At 42.2% G+C, this 26,357-nt stretch overlaps 1 protein-coding gene across 1 annotated transcript in view; it reads left to right on the forward strand.

Moving 5' to 3' along the window:
• sema3h (sema domain, immunoglobulin domain (Ig), short basic domain, secreted, (semaphorin) 3H) overlaps window positions 1-26,357 on the forward strand; it is an 85,705-nt gene that overhangs the window by 33,992 nt on the left and 25,356 nt on the right. Inside the window, exons 2-8 of the mRNA XM_054774850.1 lie at window positions 6,253-6,407; window positions 11,768-11,830; window positions 12,489-12,608; window positions 14,199-14,292; window positions 14,364-14,483; window positions 15,648-15,793; window positions 16,707-16,821. Of these exons, the coding sequence (XP_054630825.1) occupies window positions 6,253-6,407; window positions 11,768-11,830; window positions 12,489-12,608; window positions 14,199-14,292; window positions 14,364-14,483; window positions 15,648-15,793; window positions 16,707-16,821 (813 nt within the window). The remainder of the gene's footprint in view (window positions 1-6,252; window positions 6,408-11,767; window positions 11,831-12,488; window positions 12,609-14,198; window positions 14,293-14,363; window positions 14,484-15,647; window positions 15,794-16,706; window positions 16,822-26,357) is intronic.

Raw genomic sequence — 26,357 nt, forward strand, 5'->3', positions numbered from 1 at the left:
AGAGGCCTGCGCTCCACTGAGTGCCATCCTGGTTTTGTTCTGTTATGAAAATATGTTTTTCACTTCCTTCTGCATTATGTTTTGTCACAAAGTTTCCCATTTCTAACTTTTTCTAGCTTTTTGTATCACTTTTGTCGTTTCCACAATCATTTTATCCTTCCTCACCTGTCATCCATCCAATCATCCTGCCATCTTATCATTTCTCCCACTCTCACTTTTATGCCATTTCATTTCTTTATCAGCCTTTGTCCGTCCCTCTCTTTCTCCTACCCAATCTGTCAATCTATGCATCACTTCCTGCTCTGTTATTACCCCACAATATCCACCCACTGTTCGTCTTTGGCTTCATCCCCGCGGTTCCCCTGTCCTCCTCAATCCATCTCGACGCCCATCATTCCGCTTCATGGTATCTCCTCCACAATAACCCTGTCATCTCCCATTCCTATCCAACCAGCTCATCGTTATCCATCACTATTTCATCATTTCTCTCATCAGGATTGCTTTCTCTTTGCCCGTCCTCTCTATCCTCCTTCCCCTCATCTGCCCATCACCGTGTCATGTTTTGACATCCTACCCATTCCCATCTCATAACTGCTTCAACCATCGGACCAATTTCATCTGGCCGTCACTTTTCTCCTGCCATTTTTCTCATCTTCTCTCCCTGCTGTGTCTCCACCTCCTCTTGACCCTCCTCTTGAATGCATTTCACTCACTTTTATGAGCACAATGACAAAAGAGGTGCGCACGTTTTTGACATAATTTAATTATGAAAGACAATAAGCAATTCCCATGCTTGGTTCAATCACAGAAGATCTAAAAGGAAATTGTCGACTCCCGCAGGTTCTGATTATTTATTCTGTGAGTGACAAAATTACATCACAGCTAGGAATAGTAAACAAACTCACATGGGCTCACAGCTTGTGGCCGCTTAATTGGACGGAGATGTGGAAGTCTGTCTTTCCGCCACGTTAGACATTATGATGGATTTGGCAAGGTGTCTGGCGATAACAACTATTTTAAGCTTTGTGAATTAACTTGAGCTTCACGTTTTTGTTTTGATAACAGTAGCAGTTGAATAAAGAAGTCATCCGTGACAATGCAACAAATGAACAAGTGGACATCCAACCTGCAAAGAGCAAGCAATGATATTTGTTACTGCTCCTTTTTTAATTTAAGACAATATTTCATATGGAGCAATCAGTATCAGATTTATGAATTAATGGTGATATTTATCATGCACCCAAATTACCCCAAGAAGTTTGTTTTCATCGTCATTTGTTTGGTGCTTTTAGTTAGCAGGGTTTATTTATTTATTGTTTATTTGATGTGGACATCACAATTACATTGGACAGACCAGATGCATTGTTTGCGTGTTTAGCACAGGTGCTAATTCGCGACACTTGTGCACAGGAGGCTTTTGAAATTATAATGACATTAAAAGTATTGAGTAGAAAAAGAGAAAAGAAAATAGAAAAAGAAAATACAGTGTGCAATAACACTACAACACTAAAAAAGAAGCAGATTTTATATTTTTTTATTTTATATATATATTTATTTATTTATTTATATTTTATTATTATTATTATTCTTTTTTAATATTTATATTATTATTTGGCATTTGGATGCTAATCAAATTGGAACAGTTTGACCTTATTTGCAGCCCACACGCCTGTCTACCTATTGTCTTTCTGGAATAAACCCGAGGCATTTTCCAATCAATATTTAATCCCCCCTGTATGCCCTGCTTTTGCCCTAAAGGTCTCCGTGTACAAATAGGCCCTTGTTGTCTATGAGGGAATACATTCTAGAAGAGAACAACTGAGAGAGACAAAAGTAAAAGTGTTCCCACAATGTCGCTATAAGTCTGAAATCAATTATTGTATTTCATATCTAGCGTGTCATTTTTGTTTCTTCCTTAGGTGTCACTTACTTTTTTCTCAGATGATCAGATCAGTATTCCCCATCTCTGATACATTATATACCACCTCTCCATCTCTGTCAATCTCTCACATATTTTTTTCCCTTGTTCCTCTGTCGTCATTTTGTCATGTCTTCTACTGTAATTGAATCTACCTATGTTAAACGCATGCTTGCAAACCCTACATACAATTCTGCTAACGCTGTTAAACGATGTTGTGTGTAATTGTTAGGGCGTGAGTGTAATTATTAAGAGCGGTAACTAATTTATTTCATTAATTATGTTAAAATGTTTTAGTGTAATTAACACATGTGCATCATGTCAAGCCAAACCTCTCTGTTATGATGGCAGACGGAAGAACAATAACATCCCCACACAGAGGCTGACACTCTTTTACAGTATAACTTTATTCTGACCAGAACACATCAACAGCAGTTTAATTCCAACACCATATACAGACCTGATCAAAATCTTAAGACCAGTTGGCAAATTGCTAGAATTTGCATTTTGCACATTTGGATCTTAATGAGGTTTTAAGTAGAGCTACAATATGCAAAATCAAGAAGGGGGAGTGGGACAAAAAACATTTGGAACTCTCAACAACAACAAAAAAAAAGTGAAATAAAAACTGAAATAAGTTTATCACCTGATCAAAAGTTTAAAACCACAGGCTATAAAAACCAAAGTCTGCTCAAAATGTTAATTTTTGTGTCAGGCATTCACACTGTCATGCCCTCCTGATGGCTAAAGCTAAGAAGCTTTCTCTTTTTGAACATGGTCGGATTGTGGAGCTGCATAAGCAAGGCCTCTCGTAGTGTGCCATTGCTGCTGAGGTTGGGTGCAGTAAATCAGTCATTCTACATTTTCTGAAAGATCCTGAGCATTATGGAACAAAAAAGTCAAGTGGTAGACCCAAAAAAATCACACCAGAGGATCCGATTGGCTGTCCATCAAGACACAGGGCGGTCTTCGACCCAAATTAAGGCCCTTGCTGGTGTCGAGTGCAGTGCAATAACGATCAGACGGCATCTGCGGGAAAAGGCTTTAAAAAACAAAAACGAATTCAAAGACCTCGTCTCCTTCAACGCCACAAAACTGCCCGTTTAGACTTTGCCAGGGAGCATCAAACATGGGACTTTGAAAGGTGAAAAAAGTTTTATTCTCTGATGAGAAAAAATGTAACCTTGACGGTCTGGATGGCTTCCAACGTTACTGGCATGACAAGGAGATCCCACCTGAGATGTTTTCTATCCGGCACAGTGGAGGGGGGTCCATCATGATCTGGGGTGCTTTTTCCATTCAGTGGAACACTGGAGCTTCAGGTGGTGCAGCTTCGTCAAACGCCGGCTGTTTACGTGCAGATGTTGCAGCGGGCATCCCGCATGACTGAGGGATGTCTCGTCTGTGTGGTAACAGCTGGGTTTTTCAACAGGACAACGCTGCAGTTCACAGTGCTCGCTTGACGAAGTAAAATAACATCACTCTTTTGGACCATCCTGCATGTTCCCCTCATTTAAATCCCATAGAGAACATTTGGGGATGGATGGCAAGGGAAGTTTATAAAAATGGCCATCAGTTCCAGACAGTTGATGCCCTTCGTGAAGCCATCTTCACTACTTGGAGCAATGTTCCCACTAGCCTCCTGGAAACACTCACAACAAGCATGCCCAAACCAATTTTTGAAGTGATTAACAAGAACGGTGGAGCTACTCATTACTGAGTCCTACTGAGAATTTTTTTTTGCTCTGAGTTGGAGAGTTTTTTGTTATTTTTTGAGCTATGGTCTTAAACTTTTGATCAGCTGATAAACAGCCTATTTCAGTTTAATTGTTGTTTTCAAGAAATCACTTTTTCAAAGTGCTTTTTGTCTCACTCCCCCTTCTTGTTTTTGCATATTGTAGCTCTACTTAAAACCTCATTAAGATCCAAATGTGCAAAATGCAAATTCTAGCAATTTGTCAACTGGTCTTAAGATTTTGATCAGGAGTGTATGTATCTCCAACTCACAACATATCTCTCGTCTGCTCGTCATTACAACGGTAGTTCTCATTGTCACCAGACGACCGCAAGGTGCGTGCGTTCATGGACTCTACGAACAACACAACAATGTCTATTATGCTTGTTTGTGTGGTCTAGGTAAACAGATAGACAAAGAAAAACAGTAAGTGGATATTTTTTATCACTCACTAACGTATAGTAACTCTTACTGTGGAAGTAAAAATTGCTGCATTTAAGAATGCTTGGAAATCCCAGAATATACATCTACACTCAAAACGTGAATTCACTTTAAATTACGTGGCGTCTTTGAATGCAACCCCTCATGGCTCATGGTAACACGATTAAAGTGTGAGCCAAATGTTCTACTTATTAAAGAGACTAATGTTAGGCAAATAGGCAACATTTCTCTTGGAAATGAATTAAGTAGTATTAAGAAGTATCTATCTAAATACATTTTCAGACATGTGCAGTATCTTTTAGCTGTTAAATTTTAGGGTCATTTGGAACTGTTAATATGTACAAATGTTTTATCTTTCTGCACATAAAATACAATAAAAATTTGGCATATTTCACACATAGTTTGAAATGGTGATTAATCATGATTAATTAATTTGAAAACAGTGATTAATTTGATTAAATTTTTTGACAGCCCTAGTAATTATGTGATCTATAAACCTCTCACTGCTATGTGGAGCTGCTAGGGCCTGGTGAGGTTATCGAGCTTATGTACCATACATGTAATTTTATGCTACAGTGTTACATGCTGATGCCAAGTGGAATATGGTGAAAAACACATAGTAGCGGATATGTAAAGTGGTAAAGTCTACACAAGACAGATGAGTGGGCCACTCCTGCCCTCGCCCTGGTAGCAGCTGAACTCCAGTGCCATATTTCTCATAGTTGGCATGGTGCAAGAATCCATCATGTCCAAAAGAGGAACAAACACAGCTGTGTGGAGATGTACTGTATACTGTTTTGCCATTTGTGTTTGTATCATTATAATGGTTTGCTTCACAAGGACAACATACAGCAATGACTGTATGTATTTGTTTGTGCAAGCTCAGTCTTGTGCTCATTAACCGCTGCACACAAAAGGGTTAACATTTGTCAAGATGTGCACCCCTACTGTGTTGTCTGTGCTGTTATTTCTCTGACAAATACACTATATGGTGGTGCTGTTATTAAACCCCAAAGTTTGAGCCCATGAATCGGATTGACTTGAAATTTCTCACACAGCTCAGTGCGTGCTACAAAACTAAACTCACCCACTGTAACTTTAGGGTGTTGAGCTGAATCACCGTGGAATTTGGGCCACACCTTCAGGGGAGTGACAAGCATGTGGTCGCCATAAAGCAAAACACTGTTGCAGAGACATGGGAAGGAATGTAATTGTCTTTAAGTCATTGCCCATTTGTCTAATAATTATAAAACTTTGAGGATATCTGTAATACATGGATAATAGCATGTCTTCCAAAGTATTTCTAGCACATCCCATAGGGGGAACCACAAATGTCAAGCATGTGAAAAAAGCCATGGTGCCCCAGTCTATTGCTTTATGACATTTTTGGTAGATGTCAGAGATGTGACACGTGACTTAAACCCAAGTCAGACTAGAGTGACAATTTTGATGACTTTGGACTCGACTTGACAATATCATGAAAGACTTGCAACTCTACTTGGTCTTTGACATCATTGACTCGGGTCTTGACTCGGACTTTAGTGTCATGACTTGAAACTAATATGTCCTCATTCAAAGTATTCAACTAACTTGACCATTATTATATCATTTCCAGCAAGACAACAACTTTTCCCACAGAATCTACCGCATTGAATGCCTCTATTAACGTCCAATCATGTTTAAGAACGAACAATGAGGGTGGGGCTTTAGAAAGTTTTGCATGCACTCACTGTTCATAAGGTAAAATGAATATATCTTAAATGTCTTCAGAAGTTCATTTGTTGTTGTCCTGTTTTGCACTGACTAAATCCCGAATGGTATGTTAGCACTCTTTTTCTGTGACTAAGTCTTGTTAAAAAGACAAAATTTCAAAATGCATTCATTGTATTTGTCAAATTTAATAGATTCTTACATTGTTAAAATTGCATTTTATTTGGTAAACACTGTGCTTATGACTTGTAAGGACTTGAACATTTCAAGCCTATGACTTGGGACTTGACCTGACCTGTCTTGCCTTGAGACTTGACTTGAATTTGCACATTTGTACTTGAGGCTTGACTCGAGATTTGGGATTAAAGACTTGAGACTTACTTGAGACTTGCAAAACACTGGCTTTCTCTCACCTCTGGTTAATGTCATTCTCTTCCTTCTCCTACAGAACTGATCCAGAATGGTCGCTTGCTAACCCTGCCCCTGGTGGCGGGAGACCTACACTCCCTTCTGCCCGATGATGACGGCATGCGCCTGTATGTGGCCATGAAAGATAATTTGCTTTCTACCAGCATGGATGACATCACGCAGAACCCCCGCAAGGTATGCACATGATTTTCTATAGCAACTGGTTGTTTACATTGTAATGTAGGATGACGCATGCACAATCATGCACACTGACTGCAGATTTAAAATAATGTGTGAGTCAGGACTTTGACGTATTGATTTGATTGACCTTCTGACTAGTACCATTTTTTCTCCAGTCATCAATGTTCTGTTTCCTGCTGTCTTGTTTGCACATTCTACATAGTCATAGAAACAATATTGATTGTAGAATTCTTGTGATGTTTTTTTTTTACATTTTCAGCTTTCCCGCTTGGCTCCCAGTCATCTTTGACTGTAACAGTGTTACTGTTTCATAAAATGATGCCTGGTACCAGTTGTGGTGCCTCTTTTGATCTGTTTTTCTATCTTTAGAATGCACAGAAAAGAGAAAGATGTGTGTTCATGTCTCACATAAGGACTGTGGATGATGGGTAAAATTCCCAAAAAGTGCACTTTTCCTTTAAATATGAATGTTTTTGGACTAATAATGGGCCATATTCAACCACAAAACAGCATGATTTATTAATTAGATAGATAAATCTCCGCGTGTGTGTGTGTGGGTTTTCTCCGGGTACTCCGGTTTCCTCCCACATTCCAAAAACATGCATGTTAGGTTAATTGGAGACTCTAAATTGTCCATAGGTATGAATGTGAGTGTGAATGGTTGTTTGTCTATATGTGCCCTGCGATTGGCTGGCGACCAGTCCAGGGTGTATCCCGCCTCTCGCCCTATGTCAGCTGGGATAGGCTCCAGCATGCCCCCTGCGACCCTAATGAGGAGAAGCGGTATAGACAATGGATGGATGTCTTGCTAAAATGAATTATTAAGATTTAGATGTTTTGCACAAGCGTTGATTTATTAATTCATGTCCACACCCACATTTGGAATAAACTAGAAACAATTCAATTATTTTTCAAGTCTGTGAATGTTGTTGTTTATTTTCACTGATTTGTAGCTTTTCTTTAGCTTTACTAAAATATTGCACGTACAACCTTTGGGGCAATATTTTCAATTTCAATGAATGATATGACACCAATAGTGTACATCCTAACACCCTTTAGACAGGAAGTGCCGAGTGAGCCCTGCCCTTTCCTGACTGAGATAGGGAAGATCACATTCCTCTTTCTCTCACTCATGAGGCTGCACTAATATCATGTCACCATAGATCTGTAATGCTATGACCCTATCAAAAATTTACACAAAGAGTAAGTGCACCAGCAAATGAACTTTGGGCTGACATCAGTTCCACTTGACAGTTATATTTGTGTCAATATTTAGCCTTATGCTGCCAAATCGCAAACATAGCAGACAGACATTGTGATGATGGCTGTGCCAGCCCGTCTCGATGAGTGCAGGGTCACATCAAGGACAGAGACGATGCTGCACTGTCCCATCCAATCAATACATTCATCAGTGAGACGTGCATGCGGGCGGAGGGCTAAGCAAGCAGGTAGACAGGCAGCAGTTACTGTAGCTGACCAGCCACCCACTCTGCCAGGCAGCCAGCCAGCACCCGGACAGATAGTCACATTCAAGACATAACTCAGCCCTGTGCTGCCTAGAAAGTCATGTTCCGTATTTATAGTCTGGTACTAAGATGTTCCAACTTGTCTGCAGTAGTTTTTTCCTCCCTCCCATATGGCAGGGTGTTTTACTGTTTATTTTCTCTGCTAACGTCCAAATCTTTTAATCTCTTCAGACCACAATGAAATGATTGCTGCTACTTTTTGCAAGATGTGCAGTTGATCACAAAACAAAGAAACTTTCATCTGAAATCTAAAAAGTAATAGTTCAGTTTTTCATCTCCATTAAGCAGGCTGAGTTTGTTTGTTTGGGAGAAACATTTTTTAATTATAAAGATGGAGTTTATAAGATGTGTAGGTATTCTTCTAGGAATGGTTCCATTCAGTTTTGATTAGTATAGTAGAGAGAGAAAATTGCAAATAAATAAAAAAGGTCAAAATTATTTTCTATCTGTGATTTGTGAAATGTATTCTAATCTGATTTGAAGGACCTTTTATTTTAAATGTTAAATCAGAGTTCATACAAATCTGACGCAGATTAGAAATTAGAATCGAAATACTTGGCGCACAGGGTGAAATTTGTTGTATTATAATGACATATATAGCGCATGTAATATATAATTTAATATATATAACAAGGTGAGGCTAGTACCCGGACCACCAACACTGGCACCCCCCAAGGTTCTATACTCTCTCCACTGCTCTTCTCCCTCAATACTAATGAATGCACCTCAGGGGACCCTTCTGTGAAACTCCTGAAGTTTGCAGACGATACAACAGTCATTGGTCTCATACGGGACAGTGAGGAGTCTGCATTCAGATGGGAGGTGGACCAACTGGTCCTCTGGTGTGGTCAGAACCATCTAGAACAGTGTCTAATATGGACACTTTCAGGTTTCTGGGAACCACAATCTTTCGGGACCTGAAGTGGGCCTTCCACCCAGTCACTGTACAGAAAAAGTCCCAGCAGAAGTTGTTCTTCCTACAACAACTCAGGAAGTTCAATCTGCCCCAGGAGCTGCTGATCCAGTTCTACACCACAATTATTCAGTCTGTTCTGTGCCCTTCCATCACTGTCTGGTTTGGAACTGCAACCAAACAGGACAGGAACAGACTCCAAAGGACCATCGAGTCTGCAGAAAAAATAATTGGAGCCAACCTGCCCTTCATATGTGACCTGTACCGGTCCAGGGCCAGGAAGCGAGCAGGGAACATCACTGCAGGGAGCTCACACCCCGGACACAAACTGTTCAAACTCCTTTCCTCAGGTAGGCGCTACAGAGCACTGTAAGCCAAAACAACCAGGCACAGAGACATTTTGTTCCCCCAGGCCATCGGTCTGATCAACACTTGCCATTAGTCCATCAGTCTGATCAACACATCAGTGTTGACCCCCCCCCAAAAATAAAAAAAAAATCAGTGACTATAAATCCTGTTTTTTTTTTTCTTCTAAATACTATCTTTTGTATAAATGCATATAATGTCCTGGTTTATTAATCACACACCCACTTACTTTAATTGCACTGTCATTATATTATTATCCCTTTTGCACATCTCAATCTTTAATTACTTCTTAATTCTTTATGTATTTCTTAAGTGTTTTATGTATGTACAGCGAGAGCTAATTTAACGGACGTTTGCGTTGTGTGTTTGTGTAAGCATACTTGGCCAATAAAGCTGACTCTAATTCTGATTCTGATATTCAGCACCAGCCAAACATTTTGTGACACGTTCTCATGTTAATCAATAACAAAGTGTGTCCAAACGTTGGACGGGTACTGTATAAATAGTGTAAAATACTGTAGCTCAAGATAAAATCAATTAAAATAAAAAAACAAATAATGAAAAAACAGTTTAATAATTTAAAATGAAATATAAAATGAATAAAAACTTACAAATCTGAATTGAATATACTATACAAAGAGTAACTACATTTTACAATACTGATTTGAAAAGGAAGCTGTTTTGCTGGTCATGACTTCAATTTTTGTGTGTAATGAATGATAAAGTAGTTCCGCTGACAAACAATCCATACCTGATAACAAGACTATTGACATATGGTGTGAGAAATTCACATTCAGAAATAATTTGGCAGCTATATAAAATTGAACATGGAAATGACCAGTAAACATTTTCGAGTCTATTTGGTACTTGTTGTGCTTATGTTGGATCTTAATACATTTTGTTTCTTTAGATAATTACTAATTTTTTCTGGTGACAAATGCTCCCTACGGCCTCTTCTTTAGCTCTGTTAACTATAGTTTGCCACATGCTAGTCCTAGTTTACATTGACAAACAGCCTTTTTCATAGAGAAGAACATTTCCATGAAATGAAATGTTGACATGGTGAGAATTCTTTGGCGGTGGTCCATGCCTGTTCCTGTCAGTGTGTGGTATTTGGAGATAAGGCTGACTGCGGTTTCTAATCTAATCTGTTATACTCATCAGGCACTGACTGCAGTAGGCACTACTACATCAGGGAACCATTACTTGACATCCATCGCTTGTCATGATGACGTCACTTTGGCTACATTTTCTGTTGTTAAGATGATTTTTAAAAATGAAAATCCATTGATGGTGTTGAGCAAGTTACTGTTCTTTACTTGCTTATCTACACATATAAAATTATTTACAGCACTCGATTCTTCTTTTAAACTCATTTGTCTCATATGTATATATCATGTTGCCATGTAAAGAAATGTGAACCATAGACTTCTGTGTAGTTAAGCTGTAGCACAAAAACATTAAATCAGCCAACATTTTTGCTTCCAGGCCATACAAAATTGAATTCCACGCCGCCTTGTGTCCAGTGAAATATTATCTGCATGACTTATACTAAAAACTTGTGGCAAGTAATATAATCTCACTTAACTTACCTTGAGCTCAGTCAGGTTCCTTCTGTTCTTGCTATTCTGTATTTTATTTTTATTTTTTTTACCCCGATTACTGTTAAGATTTAGAAAGTGCTTGAATTGTGAGTAAACAATGACATGCTTGAAAATGTAACTTCCCTGAATGACAAATAGCATTCTGCTTGGAATAACTCACTTCTAAATGAAGAAGTGGCATCATTTGTTGCCAAAAGTTTGCATTTTACTAACTTTGCTGCTTTTATTCCACTATACATGCAAAACAATAACATGTATGAAGGACTTTTATCGGAAAGTACATCAACTTTGTGCAATAACTCAATATTTACAATGTTGACAAGACAGAATTGTTGTTGTTTCATTCATTCAAATTCATTCAAATTCATTTAACAGTATGTTTATTATTGCAGTTTGTTGTCTAATATTTTGGCTCGTGGTTAATTGAGGTAACCAAAATATTACAAAGTCTCACAACGCAAATTATCACCAAATAATAATGCTTCTCTGATCCTCAATCATGTTTATCTTTGTAAAAGTAGAATTTGTCATACAGCTCTTGCATTGGATCTCATTGGATTGTGCAGGTAGTCGTGCTGTTGCGGCTAGTTAGTGTATGCAAAGCACACAATTAGAATGACTAATTAGAAATAATGTAGTCATTAATACACACAAAGAAGTGTTGATTCAGTATGTGATACTTGAAGCAAGTAATCGTAATGAGCCAATTAGTCAGTGGGGCCAGTCAATCAGTAGATGAATTAGTCGTTGCTGCTGGGACAGAGTTGGCTCTCAGCCCTGCCTCTCCTCCTCCTGACCTCTTTCTTCGAGATTACTGTTCCTCTTATGCTGACCCCCCTCTCCCCTCCCCTTTTATAAAGCACCTGCCACTGGCCCGGGCCTCTTATCTCAAATGTAAAGTGAGCAGTGAAAGCGGTCGTTAAATCTCTTTTTCACTCTCTACAGTTGCATTGGCCTTCCAGTCGAGACCGAGTCCAAGAATGCCTCATGGCTGGAAAAGACCCAGAGGTGATTCAGCACACACGCACGCACACATACATAAAGAACAGTGTATACATTTTTATTACTTACCGTTGCTTTTACACACTCCGGTGCTGATATGAATCAAGAGTCGCTTGAGATATTTTTCGTCTTCGCACTTTTTTTCCCCCCTAATAGTAACACAGAATATCTAAAGTTTCAACTGTATTCAGGAAGAAAAACAACTCCTGAAGTGCTCACAATAGGGAATTAAAAACAGGTGATGTGCCTCCGCTCTTTAAAGCCCCTATTCATGTGAACTGAAAGGTGAACATGCATTATTGTATGAAAAACATATGTTATTTGATGATAATATATTATTTTAATAACAAAATGTCCACATGGCTCTCTGCTTTCATTTTTCCCCCAAAGTTTATTTTTGGCTGTTTGAGGTCAACAATTTTACTCAGTAAAAGCTCTTGATTGTTTGATCAGATAACCAATCACAGGAGTCAATTCACAGGGGGCCCCTTTACATAGTGTCACTGCTGTAAACGTTCAAAGTTTGTCAGCCCTCGGAGGCCCCCAACTGGACTGGGGCCCCAAGCATTTCCCTGCCTTGCCTGGTGGAAAGCAGCGCCCCCATATGTGATGAACCAGAGAACACGCCACATCAATGTCTCACACTCTCTCTCCCCCTGTCCAGACTGAGTGCGCTAACTTCCTGCGAGTCCTGCAACCTTTTAACCAGACTCACCTGTACGTGTGCGGTACTGGAGCTTTCAACCCCAGGTGTGCTTTCATTGCCACCAACGTTTTCCAACAGGTACTACTGCGCACACACTCTGAATATTGTTATTGTTTGACACTGAGGCTTTCTACTCCTTTTTTTAAACCCCAGACAGGAAATTTCCTTCTTTTATTTTTAGTGGTAGGAATCACAGAGTAATATACTGTATAACATTAGAATATAATGCCTAAAATGGCGGTAGTGTCATGATATACTACACCACATATAATCTGCACATGCATTTTATACAAAACGTGTGGAATTGAAGAAGGAAAACCATATTTTTTTCTAAAATAGAAACACCTGTATCACACTTGGCCACTTCTCTCGGACCATGGGTTCAGTTAGCTTCCCTGTCCTCAGTCCCCTGCTGAGCCACACTCATGCAACGCTGTCATCACTTCATGACACAAAACTTCATTACTACAGCAATTTTGTGGCTTATTATGAGTCATTCTCTTTATTTTCTCATATGTAAGGTAATTAATATTAATAAATCATCTTCCAAACTTGTTGTGTCCAGGGAAGTGTACCATGCTTGATCATGGCTCAGAGCGCTCACAGTACAGTAGTCAGATTTTAGGTGTACGGGTGGCGTGGTTTGCCACGGTCTAATGGTGTCCACCATTAGATTTGTTGTTTTAGCAATGAAGAGCAGTAACTGTGCACAGACCTCCACCAAGGCAGAAATTGTTGTTTTTTTTCAAAGCAGGTAGTCAGGGTATCTCATTTTCATATAACTCATTATTTTAAAAGTTAGCCTAGTAAATAAGGCAACTTAATACAAATTACAGCGCATTACATTTTGAGGTAAATCCTCATGAGAATGGGTTCAGCTATGATCAGTGTGCAGATGTCAATGATGATATTGTGAAACCAGCTTTATGTAAAGAAGTTGACCCCAGCAGGCTGTTTTTTTGACAAACGATGTGAAAGTGAGCCCACCCATAATTGGGTATCATCGAGTGTGTGTGGGTGTGTGTGGGTGTGTGTGTGTGTGTGTGTGTGTGTGTGTGTGTGTGTATTCTGTCTCCGAGGCATGGCCCCTATGCACAGGCCTTTAGTAAGAGTGAGTGTGGTGTCTGCCCCCATGCCCATATATGTACCAGAGTTCATCCTGTCTCAGCGATCAGTAAAATAAACAATGCGCCCACCATTTTTATTTGTGCATTACAGTGTGACAGTTACTCCCTTACTCCTTGTGTCTAATTTTATGTTATACTGTATTCTGGCGTCTCATAATTCACTCACAAAGTAATGTGATGTTTTTACCCCCTTTTTGATGGAAATGCCTTCCTGCGTTTTGTGATTTTCTTTAGGTTGCATGCAGGCCTTTCGGGTGTGTGCATGTGTGTGTCTTGTAACAGCTAATCCTCTGAAAGGCCAAGATCAGAGCAGGTGTGTAGACGTGGTGCTTAGAGGAGCTGGTGGCACTGGCTGGCTTAAGACTGGACTTAACACGTTTTCAAATCCCTCCACTTCAGTCTGATTACCCTCAATTTGACATGCGGGAGGTTGTGTGTGTGTGTGGTATATGAATCAGTGAGTGAAAACAAACCAGCCACTTCCCAAAAACACCTCTCATACATAGAGCTGAATTTCACATGTCTCCGTTTTGGTCCCCAGTTAGGACACCAGACCCTGTCCTATAGCCAGACAGAATGTGGAAAGGGCAAATGTCCCTACGATCCCTTTCAGAAAACAGCATCTGCAGTTGTGGGTAAGTTAGCCCCTCAAACCACAAATTCAAATTATAGATGTGATTTCAATCTTTTCTTTTACGTTGTGCAGATGGAGAGCTCTATGCTGGCATTACCTCAGACTTCATGAGCAGGGACTCTGCCTTCTTCCGTAGCCTTGGCAACCGTCATGTCATCCGCACAGAGCAGTACGACTCCACCTGGATGCAGGGTAAGAGGGAAACTGTTCTAATTGTGTCTGAGACACACTTGAGATCTCGAAGACATTCAATGTAATTCAAAAGGCAGTTAACCATTTTATTTTGCGCGCCTTATTAGTGGAATTGTTTTGTTTTTGAAAAAGTTTTATGATACATGTAGCATCACAATCAGTTGGCAGATGCTCGATGGAGTACGTTGTCGTCATCTACAGCCATGCATTTTCGGTTTTATCTGTCACATTTTTCTTCTCTTGTATGACTTCCATGTTCATGTTATATTCAAGTGTAATATGCAGGAGTTTGGCCAAATGTATGAATCTCTTTTTTTCTCCCTAATTAGTCAATGCTGTTATTATACCGTTCACAGAGATGGCTTTCTTCAGGCTTCTGATTGGGTGAAATAGCCTCACGGTTTGGCATTATAGTGTCAACTGTTGCTGGAAAAGCTTTTGTTTTTGTTTACCCTGGAATGGAGAAAAAATACATACTGTACCCCAAGAAAAAGTATAATATAGCCAAATAAAAATGGTCACAGCAAGATATTTGATGCCATTAATGGGCATTCAGATGCAAGACACTCTTCCGAGGCAAGAATACTATCTAATCCGTGAGGATAACCACTAATCAGCCCGGCTAATCAGAAAAAAAAAGTTTCTGTTTGTAAAGTAATGTAAGGCTTGAACTCTGAAGCAATGGAAAAACCTCGGTAAGACAATGGAATAGTCCATTCTGACCATGATTCAGTGGTGTGGAGGCCTAGGTTCATCTATATTATGTGAAACCACAAAAAAGGTCAATACAAGATTTTGGCAAAACGTCTATACCACTCTTGAAGTAAATTGCTGTTGTGCTATTGCATAAGCTTATCCAAACATTGCCATAGGAACATTTGAGCTCCAACCATTGTATTCATCATCCACTGCGCATCAGATATTGAACGTCCTATGGGATGGAACGCATTCCCAGAGCACCTCTTGAATGATGTTTGGTGTTATATTGTCTGCGCCTGGTAACATAAGATAACAACATACATGCTGAGCCTCTGCTGCGTATGAACCAATCCTCTCTCATCCCGTCTTTTGCCTGTGCACTCTTACATGTACCTGTGCAATCAGCAGCAGGTTGCACAACACATTTTAGCATTTTGCTCTGCTCACACCCTCCTCGTTCTCCAGATGCCCAGTTTGTGCGGGTCGCGCCGCTGTCTGAAACAGATAACCCAGAAGACGATAAGGTCTACGTGTTTTTCACCGAGCGTGCTCAGGAGGCCGAGGGGACTGCTGGGAAGGTGCTCTACTCCAGAGTGGCCCGAGTGTGCAAGGTAAAGCTGGTGTTTGGGAATGTTTGTGCCCTGAAAAGATAGATGCCAGCTGTGTTAGCTTGCATGTTGATGTCAGACTGAGACCTGTCTGCTTGTAGTTTATTTTAAAATGTGTGCCTGCACAGGTAGAATACGTGCTCATCAGTGCTTGCGTGTGTTTATGTAGAGTTTTGTTTGGACATTCCTGACGCATCGTATAGATAATCACTTGCGCATTGGGACTGTTTATGTTTGTCACTATCTCTGTGTCAGCCGCCCCTCTGTGGCTATTTAATGTTGATATTTATGTATGCAGACTTGTATGGTGCAGCATGACAATGTTAGCTTTTTATGAATACAGTAGAACCTCTGCTCGAGGACACACGTCAACCTCTGATTTGTTCATATTTTGTTTTCTTATTGGAAATAACAGAAAAATAATCAACCTGATGCCATCATAAAACCTTTATAGCTGTACAGGCAATGCTTTAAGTAACATGCGGTTTAATAAAACTTGAAAACAAACATACAGAGGGAGGATTACTGAATTTTCCCGGAAGGTACATTTCTACATAAAAATAAATGTAATAAATGCAAATGTACATACTTTCTTCTTCTTTTAATATTACTGATATAAACTTGCTGTCAACTCAGCCATACAGTAGCAACCAGGACGGAGATGTGAGAACAGCCCTCTAAAGTTCCATTTGTGGTCCTATGGCCATCAACACACTTTTTTGCTTTGTCATCACTGCCACACATCTCAAATACAAAAAAAGTCAAAGAAAAAAGCAAAAAGAGTCTCAAGAGATTTGCTGAAGTCTTCTAAGAGCTGGTGTCTTGTTGCAAATTAAGAGGTGTATTTTCCTTGAAAAATGTATATGGATTTGAAATTGTACATACATTTTATTTTACGCTTTTTCGGTGTATGTAGAATGACATTGGAGGCCAGAGGAGTCTGGTGAACAAGTGGAGCACTTTCCAAAAGGCTCGTCTGTTGTGCTCAGTCCCTGGACCAGATGGCCTTCAGACACACTTTGACCAACTGCGTGAGTACAAAGGCTCATAAAATCTTATAGAAAAACCAGCATTTGTCAGACCTCGACCGCTTCATCACTTTATCATCTGCGTCATCATGACAGGAAAAGTCATGAAGAATGTTGTTTTGTGTGTGTTTATGAGCGATTGAGGAAAGCAGCGCTTGAAAGAACTGTACAAGTGCACAAGCACCAGCCCCGGTGTGTCTGAATGGCTGTGCTGTTACCACGGTGATCAACAACCCTGTCGGTCACCTTGCGTCCTTCGATGCTCCTCAGCCATGGTAACCATGGCAACTGGGCTCAACAGTTAGTTGCTGTGGGTTTGTTCATTATCAAAGGTGTCCTCCGGGTGTGTGTGTGTGTGTGTTGGGGAGCGTGTCTATGTTGGTGTGTCTTCACTCTGTAAAGTTCACTTCATATTTAGAGTTCAGTTCATTGCGTGTGCGGTAGAAGTGAAATAAGAACATTTTCTAGTTTTATAGTTGGCTGATTGGTTGCATGTTAGTCCCCCAAATGGAACTCAAACATACAATCCTTAACTCAGAAGGGAAATTACGCTTGCACATGCTTGCTTCTCACGCTTGCACGGTTTTATTATGAACTTTGAGTGGGGATTTCCACGGTTACTACAATAGCTCTCGCACATCAAAAACCATAGAATGAGCCATATTTCAAAACAAGTTAGGAGTACTAACTGCTTACATGGAAGGTTGGACGCGATCAGTTGCAGGGAGCTGCACCGCTTTGTTTCGATTTGGAAACAGATTTTCCATAACAGCCATGCAATTGGAACTCAACTCCAAATTACAACTCCAAGTTGGGAGTTGAGGGAATTGAAGGGGTTTCCAAGGGAATTGAAACCCCTCAAATATGGCAACAGTTACAGTGTGCCAATGGAGCTTAGCTGCTGAGTATAATTATGACTATAACGTGACATTTTGGATGGTTACATTTTTTTCCTATGGAATGTATGATTTGGAGGTTTCAACATCCATTAGTCAATGCACCTCCATAAAGTCTTTCAACTTCCTTCAGGGTGTCTTTACGAGCCACTATCTGCCAATAAAATACTTAACCTGAAATCTGGTTTGATTCAATCAGGCTTGGAAGAAATAACATACACTGTACGTCATACCGTATAGCAGGAGTCACCAATGCAGTGCCCACGGCATCAGGTAGCCCCCACGACCATGGGGCACCCCAAGCCTGTTTTCCATTTTCAGTCAATAATGTGAGATACACTAGAGAGAAATACATTTTGAAATACAAAATGCTGATGGACATATTTGTGTTGATGTTTTAATACAAAATGTGAGTTGGTGATACCAACATTTTGTTAATCTTCTGGTAAAACGATTAGTTTGGGTTGAAATTAGCTATGAAATGAAATGTTACAAAAATGAGTAACTCTCGGCCAATTTCATTTTGTAAAAGTAGTTCTCACAACAAAAAAGGTTGGAGACCTCTGCTGTATAGCAAGTTTACATAGCCTTCACTTTGAACCTTTTTATACTGTGTCATTCGATTGCTTTCAAGAAGCACACTCTAGTTTCATATACACAGATTAATATCTGATTAATGGCTGTCTTTCAATAAATTTAAGTATCAACTTTAAGACTTACATATTGTATTACTTATTTTAGGGTAGCACTCAATAGTGACTGACTCGAGTTCTTATGAGTGACTCAGTGAAGTGATTTGGGTACGTGATTATATCTATACCCATCCATCTATTTTCTATGCCGCTTATCCTCACCATGGTCGCTGACTTCGGGCGAGAGGTGGGGTACGCCCTGGACTGTTCGCCAGTCAGTCGCAGGGCACATATAAACAAACAACCATTCACACCTATGGACAATTTACCTAACATTTATTACCTACCTAACATGCAGTGTTTTTGGAATGTGGGAGGAAACCAGAGTACCCGGAGAAAACCCACGCACACACGGGGAGAACATGCAAACTCCACACAGAAATGTCCAACGGAGATTCGAACCCAGATCTTCCCGATCTCTTGACTGTGGGCAGTTAATTTTTTTGTTTTAACAAATTGATCCTCAGTGTCTCTCTCTCTATGTGTCTGTCGGCCCCCTATGCAGACATCCTTGCCCTATTGACTCGCCCTAAACCTGCAGATTCAGGACAAGACAGTGGAAACATGCAGATAGAGAACATGGGAATATTGAGAGTGTGGAGTCAGGACTGGTTTCTTATCGCTGCTGTTTTTGTTAACAGAGGATGCACAAAGTAAACAGTGGGACCCCTCTGTTTGTTGAAAACTGTAAACGTGCCTGCACACATTCACACTCTCGCATAGTTACCATGTGAATGAACATGCTGTGTGCATTAAGACAAAGAATAAATCATGGGTCTGTTTTTTGCACATTGTCAAACCCTTATGTGGGCATGCTTCTAACACAAGTGATTTCTGGACTTAAACCCATTGCATTACTTCTGTGCAGTTCACGGTGTATACTTGTTCGAAACAGTTCTTCCCAGCAGGCATGTGGCTTTGTTTTACACATCTGATAAGCGTGTGCTGAAATTTGTTTGTGAACACACAAAACAAACACGCAGACACACTTGCAAAAATTAAAAAAACACATATCCCAGGTGATGAATCCTGTCAGTGCTGTGTTTATGACACGCTTGACCACACAGAAACTACTACAAATCCCACGAAGCCTTGAGGGTTCTGGGGGTCCCTCATGGAGTGGGTGCGGTGCTTGACACCTGGCCATGTGTGCATGAGTGGAGTTGTGTAAGGTTGTGAGGTGGTCAGGTGGCACAAAACAGTCAATCATAAGAATTCCCATAACTCTTTTCTTCAGAAGTCAAGGTCATTAGCATGTTAAGGCCATGCGGGCGAGCCACACTTTTAAGTTTGTTTCCCTAATAAGTATGAACATGTCTAAAGCCAATGTTTGAAGTCCTCTTACTTTTAACGACACTGTCAACCCTCCCGGGTTTCCCTTAGTTCTCACAGTTTTGGGGGTTTTCACCTTTGCATGTGTTAATTGGTATTTGCATGCGCTTCACCATTATTATTTTCACAATAATTAACTGTCATACAAAAACTTATTTCTATAATGGAATAGGACTATTTTAAATGTACCAGAGCATCACTTTAAAAAAAAATCCACCCTTTAAAAAAATATATCTATTTTTCCCATACATAATAATATATTGATTTAATCCATTCCTGAGCCAAGAGGTCTTATTTTAAGTAAAAATTTTAACAATTTAATAATTAATAATAATTTTATTTCTTAAATGTCATACAGGTGTTAAAGTTGAACTGTATAAAATTAAAAAGTAAGAAATTATTTGAAATTGGAAAACGAAAGAAAAAGCAAAACACACTTGAGGAGTTGATCGTTTCGATGCTGCCAGAGTTGAAATTTTACGAGATAAAATTGCACACAATATCATGTGCTTTGAAGTCTTTAGAGCCACATTCGATATACAGTGTTCCCTCGCTATAACGCGGTTCACTTTACACGATCTCGCTATTACACGGACATTTTGTGTGCAATTTTTTACAGTGTAGCATGTTTTTTACAGTGTATGAACGCGTTGTGTTCTGCGTACCAATTGGCAGAATACGTTCAGATTGCCGAATTTGCATAATTGTTTGATCGCTAGCAGTGTGGCTCTTTAGTGCTGTATGTTTGCAAGTTTGCTCCCCGGCAAACCTCACAATGTTGACGAAACAACAAAGGCACCAACAAAGCACCCAAAAGGCAGAGGAAGATGCGAACGATTGCACACAGAGTTGGAATTCTGGACATGCTGATGGAAGGTAAAACTTACACAGCTAGGGCGCTATTACAGAATAAACGAATCTTCGATTTGTACCATAAAGAAGGAGGAAAATAAAATAAGGAGGTAATACATTTTAACAACGATGCAAAAAGGGCTTTGCTGGGGTAGAGGCATACATAAACAAATTTAAAGCCATCATCAAGGAAGGGGGATATAAGCCTGACCGAGTTTTTATTATGGATGAGACAGGCTTATTTTGGAAACCCCATGGACCAAGGCCCTGTATATGCGCAACATATATATTTTCTTATGTGTGAAAAAAATGTATAAAGTGTGTGGCTTGTGGGGTTTTACAGCCTTAATACATATATAATAAACGAAAAAACATATCCTGTAAACAAAAAAACATATACACTAAGTCCCCAACTAACGAACACAATTGGTTCCAGACGACCGTTCTTATGTCGAATTGTTCTTAAGTAGCGGAAAAGGTAATATTACCAATGATATAGGTACTACATGTACGTGTATACATATACATTTAGCTTTATCTCCCCAGCGTCTAGTCTAATTCTCCCTCTGTTGGTTTCATTAGCTCTAAGGCTTCCTTTGTTGGTCCCATTAGCAGTGTCACAGTGCCCTCTACTGGTCAGGCATGTACAGTAGCAGTATAAATACTGATTGAGCGACTACAAGGCAAAATAAAATAAAATATAGACCAGTCGGCTTGTGTTCGTATCCGCGAGTGTTCGCTAGTCGGATGTTTGTAAGTTGGGGACCTAGTGTACTCTAAACGAAAAAAACATATACAGTATAATAAACAAAAAAACATATTCTGTAAACAAAAAAACATGCAACTCCCCCCCCCAAGAAACATATATAATAAATGAAAAAAGATATCCTGTAAACTAAAAAATATATAATGAACAAAAAAAACATATATAAAAAAACAAAAGAAAAAAAAAACTTCTACGACACGGATTTCACTTAACACTGGTATTTTTTGGACCCTAACCCTCGCGTTAAACGAGGGAACACTGTATCCCTATTTTACCGAAAATTTGGGTCAAATAACTAGGGCTGCTAAAGTTAATTTTAGCGTTACTAGCGCGCCAATACAAATTCTGTTCAATGATACACATTTTTTAAACGCTCTACTACTGCTTACGTGTCCTATATTGGGGACAAATAGGAAGTCTTGCAGTCCAGAAGTCTGGAACATGTGCAATAATTGTAAGTTTACTATGCAAAACTTGCGATTAGTTGTGATTTAAAAAATACAATTGATTGATTGCCCTACAAATTACATATTGTACAACTTCAGGGGAATTTGAATTTCACGGTTCAACTGTATTTTGTGACGAGTGGAGATGGGGTTGGGGCCCCAGAAGCAGAGGCAGGGAGCTTTAGACGTAGTTTAACACTTTAATGCAAGTGTGCAGGCAAAATCCAACAGAGTAACAGAAGGCGATGGTGCAGAAAAGGCAAAACTAAGAGTCACCATGAAATAGTCCAAGAACACAATAGAAGGAGCTGGCTGGGTAGCTGGGTAACAGCTGGGCTAGCCTGGCTAAAAACCAGAAACAGGGAATAGGCTGGCAGCGTGGTAGGAGTCCACGTGTGAGCAGGCGGCGGTTGTCAAAACCAAAGAACCAGCAGCGTCCAGCTGTAAGCAGTCAGCTTAAATGGATGGCGAGTAATCAGTAACAGGTGTGCCCAGCGTCCCCGCCTCCAGCCCGCTCAAGGTGTGACTGCAAGGGAAAAAAACACAGGCCAGGAGAAGGCAGGAACTAGAGCAACATAGAGCACGAAGACCGGTCACTGACGAATGTGACAGTACCCCCCCCTTAATGGACGCCACCTGGCGGCTTACCTGGCTTCTCAGGGAATTGACTATAAAAGTCCGAGAGAAGAGTGGGGTCCAGGATGAGAGACCGGGAGATCCACGAGCGATCCTCAGGGCCGTACCCCTCCCAGTCCACTAAATACTGGAAACCCCTGCCCCTTCTTCTCACATCCAAAATGGCCTTGACCGTAAATGCTGGGTGGCCGTCAACCAACCTGGGAGGAGGAGGAGGAGGCACCTCCGGAGGGCTAAGGGCGCTGGAGGAGACGGGCTTCAGGAGGGAGACGTGGAAAGCCGGGTGTATCTTGAGGGATTCAGGGAGGCGGAGCAGGACCGAGGAGGGGTTCAGGACACGTTCAATGGGGTAAGGGCCGATGTATCTGGGTTGAAGCTTCTTAGATTCGGTGTGGAGAGGTAAGTCGCGGGATGATAGCCACACCCTTTGTCCCGGCTTGTACTCAGGAGCAATCGAGCGGTGGCGGTTGGCTAAACGCTGATTGCGTGTAGAAGTCCGTGCGAGGGCAGCTCGCGTGTTGCGCCAGGCCCGGCGAGCGCGGCGCAGGTGTGCATCAACGGAGGGGACTGCCACTTCCGACTCTAGCGAGGGGAACGCCGGGGGTTGGTATCCATAAGCCACGTGAAATGGAGAGAGGCCCGTGGCAGCGCTGATAAGGGTGTTGCGTGCATATTCGATCCATGGTAAGTTGAAGGACCAGGAGGCGGGTTGTAGATGGCAGACGCAGCGGATGGCGGCCTCCAAATCCTGGTTGGCTCGTTCAGTTTGACCATTGGTCTGGGGGTGATAGCCTGAGGACAAGCTGGGCGAGGCTCCAAGGGATTTACAGAAAGCCTTCCAGACTGCCGATGTAAATTGCGGTCACCTGTCCGAGACCACGTCCAGGGGGATACCGTGGAGTCGGAAGGCATGGGAAACAAGTAGGTCCGAAGTTTCGAGTGCTGAAGGGAGCTTGGGGAGTGCGACGAAGTGAGCCATCTTGGAGAAGCGGTCCACTATAGTGAGGATGACTGTCTTGCCGTTGGATGGGGGTAGTCCTGTAACAAAATCCAGTGCAATGTGGGACCAAGGGCGGGAGGGGATGGGAAGCGGCCGGAGAAGGCCCGCCGGGGCCTGGTGAGACGACTTGTTCCGGGCGCAAATGGGACAGGCGGCCACGAATTCCCGGACATCAGCTCGAAGGGAGGGCCACCAGAATCGCTGCGACAGGAGGAACGTGGTGCGGGAGACTCCAGGGTGGCACGCCATCTTTGACTCGTGTGCCCACTGAAGGACATCGGGGCGAAGTTTCGGGATGACAAACAGCCGGTTAGCAGGGCATCCTTCAGGAGCAGTGACTTCCTTGATAGCGTTGGCCACCTGCTTCTCAATATCCCACTGAAGGGCACCAAGAATACGGGACTGTGGGATGATAAATTCCTGGCGGGGTTCCTCTGGGAGAGGAGAATGTAGTCGGGAGAGAGCGTCTGGTTTGCTGTTCAGAGAGCCCGGGCGGTAAGTCAGGGTGAAGTTAAACCGGGTGAGGAAAAGGGCCCACCGTGCCTGTCGGGGGTTGAGGCGCTGGGCCGCGCGCAGGTATGCCAGGTTCTTGTGGTCCGTGTGCACAATAAAGGGGAGCTCCGAGCCCTCCAGCCAGTGCCTCCACTCCTGCAGCGCTAAGATAACGGCCAATAACTCCCTGTTGCCAATGTCATAGTTGTGTTCCGCAGGGGTCAGGCGACGAGAGAAGAAGGCGCAGGGGTGCAGCTTCTGGTCGGTGGTCGAGCGTTGGGAGAGGACGGCCCCTACGCCTGTGTCAGAGGCGTCAACCTCGACGACAAATTGAGAAGAGGGGTTGGGGTGAATGAGCACAGGAGCAGTAGTAAATAAAGATTTTAGCTTAGTAAATGCTGAATCAGCCTCTGGGGACCATGTAAAAGGGGTTTTAACAGATGTGAGCTTCGTCAAAGGTTCTGTGACACGGCTGAAGTTTCTAATGAACCGACGATAGAAGTTGGCAAAGCCTAGGAACCTTTGAAGGAGCTTCCTTGATGTAGGAACGGGCCAATCGACCACAGCCTGAATCTTGGCCGGGTCGGGACTAAGTTGACCACGTTCCACAATGAAGCCCAGGAAGGAAACTGTAGGGGTGTGGAAAGAGCACTTTTCTGCCTTGACATATAATTTGTTTTCTAGTAGCCTTTGGAGGACCAACCGAACGTGTTGAATGTGTTCCTCAAGTGAGGAGGAGAAAATGAGTATGTCGTCTAAATAGACAAAAATAAATCGGCCAAGCATATCCCGAAGGACATCATTTATAAAACTCTGAAAAACGGCAGGGGCGTTGGTGAGCCCAAAGGGCATGACTAAATACTCAAAATGTCCGAGGGGAGTATTAAACGCAGTTTTCCATTCATCCCCCTCTCGGATGCGAACCAGATGGTAGGCGCAACGGAGATCGAGCTTGGAAAATATTTTAGCAGTATGAAGGGGGTTAAAGGCAGAGTCCAGTAATGGCAGAGGGTATTTGTTCTTAACAGTAATATCATTGAGTGAGCGGTAGTCGACACAATGTCGTAGAGATTTGTCCTTTTTATCAACAAAAAAAAATCCAGCAGCTAATGGTGACGAGGAGGGGCGAATGAGGCCGGCCGCAAGAGAGGTGGAGATGTATTGCTCCAAGGCTTCCCTCTCAGGTTTGGAGATGTTATATAGCCGAGCGGATGGCAACGCGGCACCTGGGAGGAGTTCAATGGCGCAGTCATATGGCCGGTGAGGAGGAAGTGACTGGGCTCTCTCACTGCTAAATACCTCCCGAAGGTCGTGATAAACAGGGGGAATGGAGGAAAGGTCAATCTTTTCAGGTGGCCTTACATGCGCGGGCGAAGAGCGTGGGCATGCGGATTTAAGACAGTGAGAATGACAGAAAACACTCCAGTTAATAATGGTAGACTTAGCCCAGTCAATGTGTGGGTTATGTTTAAGTAGCCATGTAAGCCCGAGCACAACGGGTGCCGCGCGGGAGGGAATGACGTAAAAGTGCATAGATTCAAGATGATTACCTGAGATACGGAGAAAAAGTGGAACGGTTTGGTGTGTAACGGTCGCTAGGTGGCGCCCATCAAGGGAGTGCACTACTTTGGACACAGGTAATTTAGTTACAGGAATGCTAAATTGTGTAACAAAGGACTCGTCAACAAAGCTATCATCTGCTCCGGAATCAATGAAAGTGTAAACATCTATTTGTCCGTCAGACCAGGAGAGTGTACCTGGGAGTTGTAGTCTGCCCGCCGTGTCCGATGAGGAAGTAGTGCCAGGGGGCGTGTCCATGGGAGAGCGTGGAGGGCTGGGATGGGAAGCTTGAGTGCGTGGGCTGTCGGGGCGGACGGGACAGCGGGAAATGGTATGACCATCCTGGCCGCAGTAGATGCATAGACGTAGAAGTCTACGTCGGTTCCTCTCGGCGGGTGTGAGGCGACTTCCTCCCAGCTGCATGGGCTCGTCAAACCTTGGTGCCGGAGGAGAGTCGAGAGTGGACTGCCGAGGCGGGTTCTGGTGAGCAGGGTATCCGCCATGGCCGTGTCCAGGAGTTGAGCGTCCCTTGTCCGCCTTGCGATCGTTGAGTCGCTTCTCAATGCGGATCGCCAACGCGATGAGGTCATCGAGGTTCGCAGGAGCCTCCAGAGGGATCATCTGGTCCTTGATGGTGTCGGCGAGCCCGTCGAAGAAGACGTCTAGCAGAGCAGGGGCGTTCCAGTCGCTCTCCGCCGCGAGCGCGCGGAACTCGATGGCGTAATCCATTGCGCTGCGGCGTCCCTGCCGTAGGCGTAGCAGAGAGCGCGCCGCTTCGCGGCCGGGGGGGGTCCGCTGGAATACCTGTTCCATGGCTTTGGCGAAGGCGGCGTAGGATGAGCAGATGGAAGATCGGCGACTCCACTC

The sequence above is a fragment of the Dunckerocampus dactyliophorus genome, chromosome 1, assembly GCF_027744805.1.
Source record: "Dunckerocampus dactyliophorus isolate RoL2022-P2 chromosome 1, RoL_Ddac_1.1, whole genome shotgun sequence".
NCBI classification, from domain to species: domain Eukaryota; kingdom Metazoa; phylum Chordata; class Actinopteri; order Syngnathiformes; family Syngnathidae; genus Dunckerocampus; species Dunckerocampus dactyliophorus.